The sequence below is a fragment of the Aptenodytes patagonicus genome, chromosome 19 (assembly GCF_965638725.1).
Source record: "Aptenodytes patagonicus chromosome 19, bAptPat1.pri.cur, whole genome shotgun sequence".
NCBI lineage: Eukaryota > Metazoa > Chordata > Aves > Sphenisciformes > Spheniscidae > Aptenodytes > Aptenodytes patagonicus.
Genome location: NC_134967.1, coordinates 721,713 through 735,006, shown reverse-complemented (window position 1 = coordinate 735,006; position 13,294 = coordinate 721,713). Strand labels below are relative to the sequence as shown.

The window sequence follows — 13,294 nt, the reverse complement described above, 5'->3', positions numbered from 1 at the left end:
GCAGCAGGCCAGAAGAGTGGAAAATTCATCACAGGCGAGGGGTGGGGGTGGGGGGATGATGGAGGGGGACAATCACATGGAAGAGACCTGGGCAGCCAGGTCCTGGACTGCTCTGAGGACACTGCTATGCCAAAGAGTGCCTTAGGTTTCCTTGGGGCTGCAACCTCTGTGGCTCCTCAGCATGTCAACCCAAGAAGTCCTGCCCCTGCCCATCCTCTGCCTGGCTGCTGGGTGCCCCTACTTCTCAGCAGGGCTGCCTGAAAGAGCTTATCTCCTCTCTCCCCTTTGAAACCCGGCAGTGAAGTTCCCCAAGTCCAAGTTCTACGTGGACCCCCACACGTACGAGGACCCCTGCCAAGCTGTGCATGAGTTCACCCGTGAAATCGAGGCCTCCCGGATCAAGATCGAAAAGGTCATTGGGTCTGGTGAGTCCCCAGGCCAGGCTGCCTCTTTGCATCGTGTCTGCTCAGGGAAATTCACGCTCTGAGGTTGTGCTGTCCCTGGGGCCCACTGGGACCACAGCAGGCTGCGCAGCACTTGCACAGTGCTCAGCCAGGACTTCATCTGCTCCTTATCCTTTTGAGATCAAAATCATGGATAGAGTGGGGGGTTTTGGTGCGTGAAGTAAACTCTTTGGAGGCAGCCTGGTGCGGAGGGTTGCTGTTCAGCTGGCGTGGCACTGACGGCTCAGGCTGACACAGCAGATGGCTCAGCCTGTCCCGCGTGGGTGCTCCAAGGTGGCCACCCTGCTTTCAAACCTTGAAGCAAGTGTCTGGGGTGACAAGGTGCAAACGAAACTGCAAGCAAAATGGTAAATTTTCAGAACAAAAGTGATTTTTGCATAGGAACAGGTTCTTGCAGGGAAGCACGGGGCAGAGACAGAGCTGGAGCTTCACCAGCGACACCCCAATGGCTTACCCCAGCATTAGGAAGCCTGGCTGAGACATCCCTGCTACTCTAAGAGACTCCCAAATTTGTTCATTAAAAGCAGTAAAGCAAGTGCCACTGTAATCACTGCTCTTGGCCCATTGCCTTCAGTAAAAGGCATCAGAGAGAGGTGGTTGCTGATATTTCTGCCCAGTTCCCAGAGGTGGCACTGGAAGCTGGAGATAGGCAATCCTTTCTGTCCTCAGAGGCAAAACCCCAGGAGTTCTGAGGGGCTGCAGCACTCTGTGAGTGTGCCGGCAGACTGGGTGATCCATGGTGCTGGTGGGTCGATGAAAGAAGCTGAGGATCTCCTCATGCCCTCATCTTCCCTCGCCTTGCAGGGGAATCTGGAGAGGTGTGCTACGGCCGCCTGAAGCTGCCAGGGAAGAGGGAGATTCCTGTGGCCATCAAGGCACTGAAAGCAGGCTACACGGAGAAGCAGAGACGGGACTTCCTGAGCGAAGCCAGCATCATGGCGCAGTTCGACCACCCCAACGTCATCCACCTGGAGGGTGTGGTGACCAGGAGTATGTGGCTGGTGGGGACGGGACCCTATGGTGGGGCAGAGCTGGGATATATCTCCCTGTGGGCACCCTGGGAGATGGGGGTCAGGGATCACTTTGGGTGCTCTCCTTCCTTTGGTTGCCCCAGTTGCTCACTTGTCAGATGTCCATTTACCCGGGGTCCCCTCCATCCCACCCCACTGCCTTCTCTTACAGGACAAACTTTCCATGTGGCCGTTCCCCACCTTGCTCCGCAGTGCGCCCCAGGTCAGGGTTATTGGTTTAGGAGATGTCCTACCCATTAGTGTTTATTTTAAAGGCTGCCTGTATTGAATCATAATTTGAAGACTTCCTTCAAAAAGGCACATTCTGATGCAAAGCGTTATGCTAATGGCATGCAAATTTCAGCGAGATAACGAAGCTGACCTAGCCACATCAATAGCACCTGGAGGGAGGGGTAAGTGCCCGGGTTATTGCCACATCCCCACCATTGTGCCCGTCCTGCGCAGTGCAGGGGTGAGACTGCTCTGCGGAGCTGCAGGAGAGCCACAGGCCTGGATTCATGTCTCTCCCAGTAAAAGCCTGGCACTGGGCTTCCCGGAGGAAGGTGACTTCTCTGCTCACTTGACCTCCCTTGTCTTCTGCAGGCAAATTGGTAATGATTGTTACTGAATACATGGAGAATGGCTCGCTAGACACTTTCCTCAGGGTAAGGAGCTCTTTTGTATTTTTATTCATTGCACATACCCCTGGGCTGAGTGACTGGAGGAGAGGCTGGTTCCTGCTCCTCAGCCTCACGGCCACTGCAATCCCTGTGCGAGAGTGGTGTGCTCTGGGGTCTCACCTCTCCAGCAGACACGGGCTCCAGGGCATCATGGCTGGCTCCCCAGAGCGGCACTGCAAAGGCAGGGACACCTGCCTGAACAGCATGTCAGAGGCGGTGGGAGGGCAGGAAATGGGCTGGGGGGACAAGAGAGAGGCACTGGGGTTAGAGGAGGTGCTAAGCCAAAGATGAGAGGTACTAGGGGGGTTAGTTTAATAAGACCAGCATCAATAGGATGCTGGTGAAAACCACGAATGAACTCTGGGTTATTTCCTTTCCAGAAACATGATGGGCAGTTCACCATCATCCAGCTGGTGGGCATGTTGCGTGGCATCGGAGCAGGCATGAGGTACCTGTCTGACCTGGGCTACGTGCACCGGGACTTGGCTGCCCGCAACATCCTGGTGAACAGCAACCTGGTCTGCAAAGTGTCTGATTTTGGCCTCTCACGCATCCTGGAGGATGACCCTGATGCTGCGTACACCACCACGGTGCGTGGCTCCTAACGTTGCAGTCTTGTTGATCCTTACTGATGGTGATTGCCCCAGGCTACTGACAGATGGAAAGTTACACACTCTCAAGTCAAGATAGGCAGGGCAGGAATGGAGATAGTCATCTCGCTGCTGATATCTGGACCAAGAGCATGAACCCAAAGAGCTTCTGAGCCTTAATGCATTGTCCTTCATACAGGGACATCCCAGAACTGGTGTGCAGTGAACAAAGAGAAGCAGGGTGGGAGAGCAGGAGGTTGATCAAACCTCCCCAGCCAACAGCTCCTGTGGGCATGCATGGCCCACTGCACAGGGACACTCCCATGTCCCCGTTGGAGTCCTTCCCTAGACTGTGTAGCTCCATCCACTCCTTCAGTTCTCCTAGAGCCATTGGTCAGTAGGTGGGTGTTACGGTACACTCTTCAGCAGCGTGGCCACACGCTAGTTTTTCCACGTGACTCTGCCTCATTCAGGGGTGTGGACAGGGTGGGAGTTGGCTTTGCAACCTAGATGATTTTGTTTTAATGTAGGACACTTTTGTCTGTGAAGCCATCTTAAGATTTTTCTGGCCAACCTGACAGCTCTGGAGCTTGATGTGCTCCTCCACCGGAGGTCACCAGAGGCAAAATGAAATACATTGAGGGAATGTGCTCTTTTTTCACTTCTCTGGCCATGAAAGGAATTACTGTGCTCCCCAGGCACACCTCTGGCTGGGAAAATGTGGTGGATAGACAGTTCCTAATGGAGACCAGTTTGGAGCTGCAGCTGAGGAGTCAGAGCATCATTTTTCAGAAGGACCAAGACTACAGAAGCAGAAAGAGCTTCAGGTTGCTTTGGGGTAGCTGACAGCAATGCAGAGCATGGCCCAAAGCAGTTGCAGCTCTGAGGGATGAGTGCACAGTGGCCCAGCCTGGAGAACATGGTCTTCATGCTCTTGGCTTTTCAGCCAAGAGGAGAAGTGAGCCAGAATGTGTCCTGTGTGTGTCTTTGTGTTCAGCTGCTCCCTTTGGTATCTCAAGAAATAACTTGATATTCCAGATCCTTTAATTTTGGGGAAGCTTCCTGCTGCTTGGTTCAAGTACAGCATCTTCTGCATCTTGGCCTTGGGGCTCTCAGTGGAAGGGTAAGAAGGGGCCCAAGATCAGCTAGGGCTTCCTGATGTCAGAGCAGCCCACCTCCTTGTCTGTGGCCTACAGACTCACTCATACCCTGGCCTTCCTCCCACCAAGCCAGTCTCTGAGCTTTCCCCTAGCGCTTTTGATCTTGACTGCACTGGGTCAGGAAGGTGACCTGAGTGACCAGAGCTCATGTATTGACCTACCTGCTGACCCTTTCCAATCCTGCCCAGTTTCTAGAGACACTGTCTCATGTCCCCAGTATGAATGTAAGCAGGGTGGTAACTAGAGGATGGAGCAGCTGCCAGGAATGTCACAAGCAGAGGCTTTGAGGCATCTTGGCACAGTGAAACCCACCAGAGCTGGTTGCTCTGGAGGAAGACTAGGTGCATAGTCTGGGTAGAGCTGAACCACAAGGATACAGTGACAGGATCAGGAGTTTGAGATCTCTGGTGAGGTCTCAGTCCGGGTTTCCTGAAATGAGGATGCTTTCTTGTTCAGAAACTTGTGATGCTATCCTGTGTTCCTCCTCTGTTGTCCTTGACCTGCTCAGGAGATTACTTCCCCAAAGAAACTCTTCCAAAGGACACATCATTCACCTTCAGTCCCCATCAAGGAGTGTGCCAGAGCAGGCAGGACTCACTGGTGAAGGCAACTCTCCCTAGACAGGGATACCTGAAGGGTGTTCCCAGGCACATCATGCCTGCCCTAGCTGCTCTGGGAAATCCACCCGGTGTTCCCTACACCACAACTTTCCTCTTCAGATGGCTGGCAACCACATTTCCAGCTTAAATGTATTCTTAGCCCGTATATTGCTGATTTTTGTCAGCACCGTCCTTTAATTCAACCAGTCCTTCTCTTCAGTGCTTGCCTGTCAAAGCAGTAATGGACAGGGAGCACATGCCATCACTCTCCTTTTCTGTTCAAGTCAGGCTCTCTGCTTGCGCCCAGGGTCAGCTCCATGCTTTTGTGCTCTGGTAGCCCGTGGCTCCACTTCATCACTTTGAATTCCTCTCTCTTGAACACTGAGGGACAGAATTGAGCATGAAGAAGACCTTGTAAAACAGCACAGCTTTCTCCTTGCTCTACTGGAAATACCTTGAAGTCATCCTTCAGGTACACCTCTAGGCTTATCTTGTGCAGATTGCCTCCTCGGTCCTTTCTAGAAGATGCCATCCCAGCGTACCGCTTGTCTAATCTGCTGTCCCAGCTGCAGAGAGGTAGGGATGCCTGAGCCCTGCATGCTCTGAGCCTCCGCTGTTGCTCACTTTTTCAGGGGGGGAAGATCCCTATTCGCTGGACAGCTCCGGAGGCCATCGCATACCGCAAGTTCTCCTCAGCCAGCGATGTGTGGAGCTACGGTATTGTCATGTGGGAGGTGCTGGCCTACGGCGAGCGCCCGTACTGGAACATGACCAACCGGGATGTGAGTGGATGCGGGACAGCACGGTGGCAAGCCTGCCTCTCCTCCTGCCCTCACCCAAGCCAGCCTAGCAGGGGATGCTGGGGAAAAGGGACCCAAAGAGCAGCCCTTGCCTCTCCTCACATCCCTGCAGGGCTGTGCACAGTGTGCTTGTTGCCTCAGTGGGGACATCGGTGTGTTGCCCATCATTGCATCGCGCAGCCTTTCCTTTTGCAGCACCGTGGCTCCTGGCTGTGCCTGGTTGTGTGCACTGTGGGTCTCCCCATCCCTGTCTGCTGCTCTGTACAAGCCTTTCTGCTGGCTGGAGAGCTTCAGCATGTGTTGTGCCACCTTTCCCATTCCCTGGAAGGGGTCAGGGCGTCCCTAGGATCACTGCAGCCCCACTGCATTAGCCTGCCAGACCCTCCTGCACTCAGTGCTGGGGGTCCATCCCTTCCACTGCCCAGGTGAGGCTGCTGAGAGCCCCAGGCTTGCACCACCCAGCAGTAGGCTTTGGGCTTGTCAGAGTTATGTGGAGCCACTCTTACCTCAAGAGTAGCATAAAAACTGTAGGAAAATGTAGGTTATATTCCTGACTACAACCTGGGAGCAAAATTTCCAAAAGGAGGCAATAAAATGAATATTTTGACTCTGTAGAACCACAGGATTCCTTTTTTTTACCTACGGGGACTATAAACCTATCTGCCTTCTCCCTGCTCTGGGAGTCCTGAGAGTCCCTTCTCTCCCTAGTGTTTTTATTATTTTAGAGTGGCTTTGGTGACAACAGGGCATGGATGCAGTGCCTTACACTACCTCCTCCGCACAGTTCCTTCGAGCAGGGTTTCCTCCAGCCTTCCTGAGCGGTGGCAAGCCCTGGTTGTAGAACAACCGAGTGTGAGTGCAGCTCTCGTGGCTTCTCTGCTGGAGGAAAGCTGCAATATTTTAGGCCTATTGGACCACTTAATAAATCCTCTGTCGTAGCAGTGATTTCTTGTATGCGTATGGTATCCAGCTTGCTTCCAGCTCTCCACAGAGACTGCACGCAGCTCACTGGCGAGTCACTTGTTGTTTAGAATGAATCTTGTGTACACCCCCGCTGCTTCCCCATCTGATGGCCCCAGCAGCTCACGCACCAGGGATCTTCCCTGTGTGCTGCTGTCTGGGGTGCTGGGAGTCGGGTGGGGGTGCAGCTCCACTTCGGCGTGTGGCTTCCTTCCAGGTCATTAACTCGGTGGAGGAAGGCTACCGCCTGCCTGCCCCCATGGGCTGCCCCACAGCCCTGCACCAGCTCATGCTGGATTGCTGGCAGAAGGACCGCAGCGAGAGGCCACGCTTCTCCCAGATTGTCGGCATCCTGGACAAGCTGATCCGCAACCCTGACAACTTGAAGTGCACAGCCACCGTGAACCGGTAAGGGCTCCCTGAGCCGCCGCAATGAGCAGGGGTTGATAGCTGATGCTGGGCAGAGCATGTGGGTTGCAGCGAATACAGGATATTTCTGTCCAGCTCTAGCAGCAGTGGCTTCCCCTGTGACCGTGGACATGCATAGGGCCCATGGGCACAGGTTGTGGTGGGCAATGGGAAGCATCCTGCACTTCACTGCCTTGCTCCCACTGTGGCATCCCCATGCCAGGGTCTGGTCAAGTATGTGCAGCAGTGCCCACGCTGCGGCGTGCCTGCCTTTACCAGCCTGCGAGGGCTTTCTCTGTCCTGCCCTCACCTGCAGGGTCACAGGCTCTTTGAGGTGGACCTCATAGCCTGGCCACCTAGGACCAACACCTCCTGGTCTAACCCCTTCTGTCCTGCTCCTAGGTTCACCCAAACACCCTTCAACAGGGGTCTCCTTGACCTGGCCAGCTGTCCGACAGTGGAGGACTGGCTGGAATCCATCCGGCTGGGGCACTACCGGGACAACTTTGCCATGGCAGGGTACTCCTCCCTGGGCATGGTGATGCGCATGAACATTGAGTGAGTACCAGAGAACAAACAGCACTGGTGGGGCTGCCCTGCACCATCCCACTAGCCCCACGCAGTGGCCATCCTGCCTTGGCTTGCTCAACCTAGTTGGCCCCTGAGCCAGAGTCACACTCCTAAGGAAACAGTGTTTGGCCCATACCAGGTTCATGTTGAGACCTGGGATGATACCCAAGGCTGTGCTGACCTTTGAGAGGAGGTGTAGGAGTCATACTGAGAGGGTGTGAGTACCGAGTCACCTCCGGTGCTCTGTGGTGGCTCTCCAATGTCATCATAGAGTAATAGATAATTCAGGTTGTAAGGCTCTTGAGGTGGTCATCTAATCTAACCTCCTGCTCAAAGCAGGGTCAGATATGAGGTTGCTGTCTCCTCTCACTTTTGTTTCCCCTGCAAAAGGCATGTCTGGACCAGAGTGTGGCTGGGCCATACTGCGCAGCTTCTCTGGGATCATTAGGAAACAAACGGAGCTGGGGGACACCTCAGAGCTTCTTCAGACCCCAGTGCACTGGACTGTCGCCCTGCTCAGTGCAGCTAGGCAGGGAGGCACCATCCAGGGCCTCAGTGTGAGTGGAAGGTCATAGCCAAATGACCAAGGCTGGGTTAAGGGGGGCTGGGGAAGATGTGTCCCACCACCCATCCTCCTCCTCCTGCTGTAAGGAGCTTGCTCTACCACCTGTCTAGGGGTTGTCCGAGGTGGCTGATGCTCCAAGTCATACCAGAAAGGACTGCAACTATACCTGCTCCTACCCTGGGCTTACATTCCCCATCCCTTGGTGTTAGCATTAGTGCCAGGGCTGACAACAACCTCTCCTGCCTCTGAGGAGACTTGTTCCCTGTCAAAAGGCATGGGGCTGCCAGACGGCGGTTCCCGTGACTCAGGAAGAATGCGACAGTGCACGCCTTGGTCGAGGTGGGGCAGGTAGAGAAGGAGCCAGTGAAAAGGAAGATGGAGAGACGCAGGCAGAGGGCTGTCATGTGCATTGATCAGGGGCTGTACTTGGGGCCTTTGCTGGGGGATTGAGCTGATACTGATCCTTGTTTCTCATGCACATCGGGGAAGGTTTCGAGTGGGGAAGGCTCATCATCCATCTGTCTTTCTGACTGGGTTATCTGAGAGCATCTCGCTAAAAATGAATTCAATTTCAGAGCATCGATCTTGTCACCTACTAGCTTGTCAGGAGTGATCCCCCTCCTGCTCCTGCTCCTCCCCGGGGCTGTCACAGTAGCCCTGTCAGGGGGATGTGCTCAAGTGAATGGCAGCCTCTCTGTCCCTGGGAGGATGCCCATGGACCCTCAGCATCAGCAGCCTTGTGCTGATGGGCAAGCGGAGAGGAGCCAGGCGCGGGGTCCTGGGCTGGTCCATGGGTGCGTACACAGGGAAGAGCAGTGTCTCTCTGGCGCCCGGCATGGGTCCAGCCCACGGGGTGTCTGACAGTGTCCTTGTTCTCCAGGGATGTTCGGAGTCTGGGCATCACCATGATGGGCCATCAGAAGAAGATCTTGAGCAGCATCCATGCCATGCGGTCCCAGCTGCTGAATACAAATGGCCCCAGGAGGCATCTCTGATCACCAGTTTTGCAGACCCGCATCGGGCATTCCTTAACACTTACCCTGGCAAAGGGGCAGCAGGGTGGTGAGCAGGAAAAGGGGCACCAGACCAGGAGCTGGAGCTCCACCAGTATCTCTGATTTCAGCGTCAGTGGAAATGTGGCTTTCCAGATACCTCGATGGTCCTGCTGCCTCCTTCCCCCATCTGAAGGGGGGAGCAGCCTTCCAAGCGGGCTAGGAACATGTCATGCCTCTCTCCATCCTCTACTGTGTCCCTGTGGGACTGGGGGTCCCCACACAACTACACAGGACAGGTGGTAACCCCTTCACACAGCAGGATGGCCCCAGCTGCACCTGCAGATGGAGGGGTATCAGATGCAACAGCAATACCAGGAGCAGTGGGACTTGTCTTGCCATGACACACAGCTCCTTTGGATCTGACAGCTGGGGAGTTTGTTGGATCTCTGAACTGAGGAGGGCCCCACAGGCTGCCACGTGGCAGAGACAACCCTGCACCCAGTACCTCCCAGTTCCAGTGTACTCCAGCCTGGACCTCCTGAACTGCACCAGCCTGCAGGTGACTTCATGGTTCACCTCCACCAAGCCCAGGAAGGCAGGCGACAGATTACAAGCCGGCAGTGCCAGGAATGGCTGGCTCTGCGTGCAGAGGAGGCTTCCCCAGCATGGAGGAGAGGTGGCCAGGGTCTGCTCTCTGGAGCCTCAAGAAACCCCAGGGTGCTGCAGGGGACTCTCCACCTCTTGAACACACCAGCACTGCTCCTCTCTGGATCCAGCACAGGCAGCCCAGGGCAGCCCAGGCACATTTTCTAGGGCCATAAGCTCAGGTTTCTCCCCCAGCAGAATAACCATCCTGGCCTCCCCCAAAGCCGTACCAGAGCAGAGCAGAGTGGGAGAGTTTGCTCCCATCTCACATGATGGAGGGACAGAGAGACTTCTGCCAAACTCTTCTTTGTTCTTGTATTGCCCTAGAGAAGCCCAAGAGCTGTCCCATTACTACGCTACCTGCCTGTGCCCAGGGCTGCTGTGTCATCTGCAGAGGAGGGGTCCTGAGCAACATTTCCAGCTGCAATCACACAGTCCTATGGCTGGGGACAGGGGCTTTGAGCGAAGAAGATCTTCAGCACTACCCAGCTGGTGAGCCCGGTGACTGGGAGGTTGGCCTTTCCTCCACAGCTCTCCTTTCCTCCACAGGAGCATCTCTTTTGGCGAGCTTGCCTGGTGCTGAGCTGTGGCCTCCAAAGACTTGTGGAGCTGGTCTGCGAGGCTGAGCTGGCTGCAGAGATGCAGTTGTGCCAGGGAGGGGGGGCAGGCTGTGGGCTGGGAAGGTTTCTCTTGGGTGTAAATAGAATTTTCTATGGGTTTGGGAACTGTTTTACTGAAATACGATGTTAAGTACACAAAAATGGTCTCGAAGCACAGAAGCCTCAGTCGTGGGGCTGAACTCACTGCAAAAAACTCTGCTGGGAGCGTGGCTGGGGAGGGGGGCTGCTGGAGAAGGAGGAGTGCTGGAGGGGAGCCACGCTGACTGCCAGGGACCAGCCTGGCCCACAGCATCCTGTCCTTAGCACTAGCACAGTAAAACCAGCATCACTCAAATGCAGGTACTGGTAGGATCTGGCCCGAGGTCTGTTCCTCCCAGTGCTGTTTGGGCACAAGGGGGGGGTGGGGGGAGGGTTAAAGCCATTTCTCAGCTGCAATAATCCTGGCTAAACTGGCCTGTCTGGGGCTGGCTTAGCTTTCCATCCAGGGTGCTTACATCCTGCTGGATTCTCTGACTGTGGCCGGCACTTTACTTCTTCCTATGGAAGCTCTTTGTAATGGGGGACAGATGCAATGTGTTGTTTAATTTTTATTGCACCCTGTGTCCTGCACTCAGACCTGTCACACACCCACCCTGCAGTCAGCATCATGATGGAGGTCAGTCCAAGCCCTGCAGCACAGGATGGTGGGTGCTGGCCGTGTCCTCTCTTCCCAACATGTGGGACTCCCCGGAAGGTGAGTCCATCATGGACAAACTGGGGAGAGCAGAGGACAGGCCAGTGCCACAGACCTGTGTCCTTGGGGTTTGCTGGGCAACCCTGGTAATGTGGGCTGCAGGATCTGAGGTTGGGAGCTGCCAAATGGCCCCTTTCCAGGTGGTTCATGGGTCAGATCCTGCAGCGTGGGGTCATTGGGCTGCTCCCAGCTGAGAGGATGGTGGGGCAGGGTTTACCTTTTATGTTCAGAGTGTGCACCTCCTCCTGGACAATAAAACTCCTTCTTCCCACGGGCCATCTCCTCGCCTGTTATTGTCCCTGTGCTGCAAGCTGTTCACTTGCAGGGAGCGTGGGGGCCTCCATGGCTGCTTCACAGGCACGGGCCGAGGGGGGGGTGGGCAGCATGGGATAGCCAGCTAGCCACCTCCTTTGCTCCAGAAAGCCTCCCACATGTGAAGGATGATTCCCTTGGGAGCAGGAGTGTCTGTGGGATGTGTCTATGTGTGCAGGGAAAGGCCAAGATGCTGATAGTTCGTAGGCTCCCTGTGCGGGGGGTCGCTGTGCTGTGGGCTAGGAAGAGCCTCCCCAAAAACACCAAGTCATTGCTACATAGGGCAGGAGATCATGCAAGCACAGGAGATCTTGTGTGCAGAGGCTCCTCTGAACCTCGGGGGTCTCTTAAAGGTTTTCCCAGATCCAGGCTTACCCTCTCCTGGAAATTCAGGGTTTGTTAAAAAAAGCAGAAAAACTCCCAGTAAAACCTCAACCCTTATCCCCTGAAGTCTGAGCTGAAGTATCTCATAGGTGGTCTTGCAAAACCCTTCTTGTGGGCATTTACCTGTGGTTCCAGCTGTCCTCCAGTGAAGAATTTGCCAGCGTATGAGTTGCAGGGACAGACAACAGCAATATTTGCAGGAAAGAAGCATATTTTTCTTGCCGTATAAAACTAAAAGGGCACCACAGCACAGGGTGGGATCGGATCTATCCATGTCACTGCCTGCACACAATGCCCCCAGCCTTTGCAGCCCTTCAGGGATGGAGGTGACCGTCCCCAGGCAGTGCAGCTCTGCTCCACATCCCCGCTGTGGGGAAAGGCCAGCCTGGCTCCCCCACAGTGCTGTGCAGCCCTGTCCTTCCAGGTGCCCCAGTCTTCCTTGCACCAGCTGTCCAGGTGCTATCAAGTTATCTGCCAGCCCCGTCCAGAGTGTCCTTCCTCCCGGTCTCCCCTTTCACCATTGTCTCCAGTGCCCAGCACTAGCCCCCAGGCTGGGCAAGCTGCAGCATCCCCAGAACTGAGGGCTGAGCTCACAAGCCCTGCGCTCTGCACCCCCCTTTACGTACCCCATTTTGTTATTTGCCGTTCCCACCACACCCACATCATGACTGCAGGATGCCTGTTGCTCCACCTGTTGCTCTTGACCTGTCCTGTCCTGGACTCTTCTCCTTCCCCCACCACCTCCCAAACACATCCTTAGGCATCATATTCCACCTTTCTAGTTTGCTGGAGCGTTTATTTGCCAGAGACTTCAAGAAATGTGGTTGGAAGGGACCTCTGAAGGTCGCCTCATCCCGCTCCTTCCACATGCATGTCCGGTGCATACAGCTGTGCAGATTCTGCCCAGACCCTCACCCCATCATGCAGACAGGGACAGCAACCATGTCACACCTCGCTCACAGTACACTGCCGGCACTGGGCACAGTGGGACAGCCTGGGGATGCTGGGACATACCAGTGTTCACTGAGGACCCACATTTCACTAATTTATTTCAGTTATCAATAAAGCCAGCATCCACATTGTGCAAAATGTGCAAAGTTTTCTTACATATCTCAGTCCCAGAGCAAACACTTGATCCATGGAAGGATGGATGACGATGGTGCCTGTCTCCTTCCCCCAGGTACGGGCAGGGGCAGACACACCCAGGCAGGCTGGTGTGCATTGCTCTGTGCGGGTAGGGGCCCATATTCAGAGCTGCTCCACAGCTACTACAGCATCACCTTGTGAAAGACTGTGAGGACCGTGCCCAGGGCATCACCCCGCTCACAACCCCGGGAAGATGAGAGGGGGTTGTGTCATTTTTAACACATAATTTCTTACCCTTCTGGAAGAAATTGCCATGAAAGTGCAGTCCTGGCAAGGGCCAGCCATCAGGGGCTCCTCTCCAGGACACAGAGCCACATTTCCAGACCTTGTGCATTGCTCCATGTTCCCAAGGCTGAGCCCCACCACAGGCAGTGGCTGTCCGCTCTGGCCAAGCTGGGGACAGGGCTGTCATCCAGGGATCATGGGAACCAGCTTAGGATTGAAAACCTTGTGGAGAGGGCTTGGGGAACCTGTCCAGGGAAAGGAGATGGTCAAGAGGCAAACTCTTCCATTTGAGGAGAAGTGATGGAAACTCTGGCTTATGTATGACAGCAAATAAACGCCTTCATGTATCAAAATAGCCATGAGGATTTTCACACCTTCTTAAATGTCCCCCAAGAGACTTCTATTCCAGCTTGCACCATTGGGAACTG

General features: G+C 54.9%; 1 protein-coding gene across 1 annotated transcript in view; it reads left to right on the top strand.

Annotated features, from left to right (window-relative positions):
- The window catches only part of EPHA8 (EPH receptor A8), a 52,239-nt gene extending 42,271 nt beyond the window's left edge, over nt 1-9,968 (top strand). The window contains exons 10-17 of the mRNA XM_076356005.1: nt 300-425; nt 1,269-1,454; nt 2,078-2,139; nt 2,535-2,744; nt 5,136-5,285; nt 6,481-6,671; nt 7,074-7,229; nt 8,687-9,968. Coding sequence (XP_076212120.1) covers nt 300-425; nt 1,269-1,454; nt 2,078-2,139; nt 2,535-2,744; nt 5,136-5,285; nt 6,481-6,671; nt 7,074-7,229; nt 8,687-8,801 — 1,196 coding nt within the window. The 3' untranslated portion in view covers nt 8,802-9,968. The remainder of the gene's footprint in view (nt 1-299; nt 426-1,268; nt 1,455-2,077; nt 2,140-2,534; nt 2,745-5,135; nt 5,286-6,480; nt 6,672-7,073; nt 7,230-8,686) is intronic.
- The last annotated feature ends 3,326 nt before the right edge of the window (nt 9,969-13,294 follow it).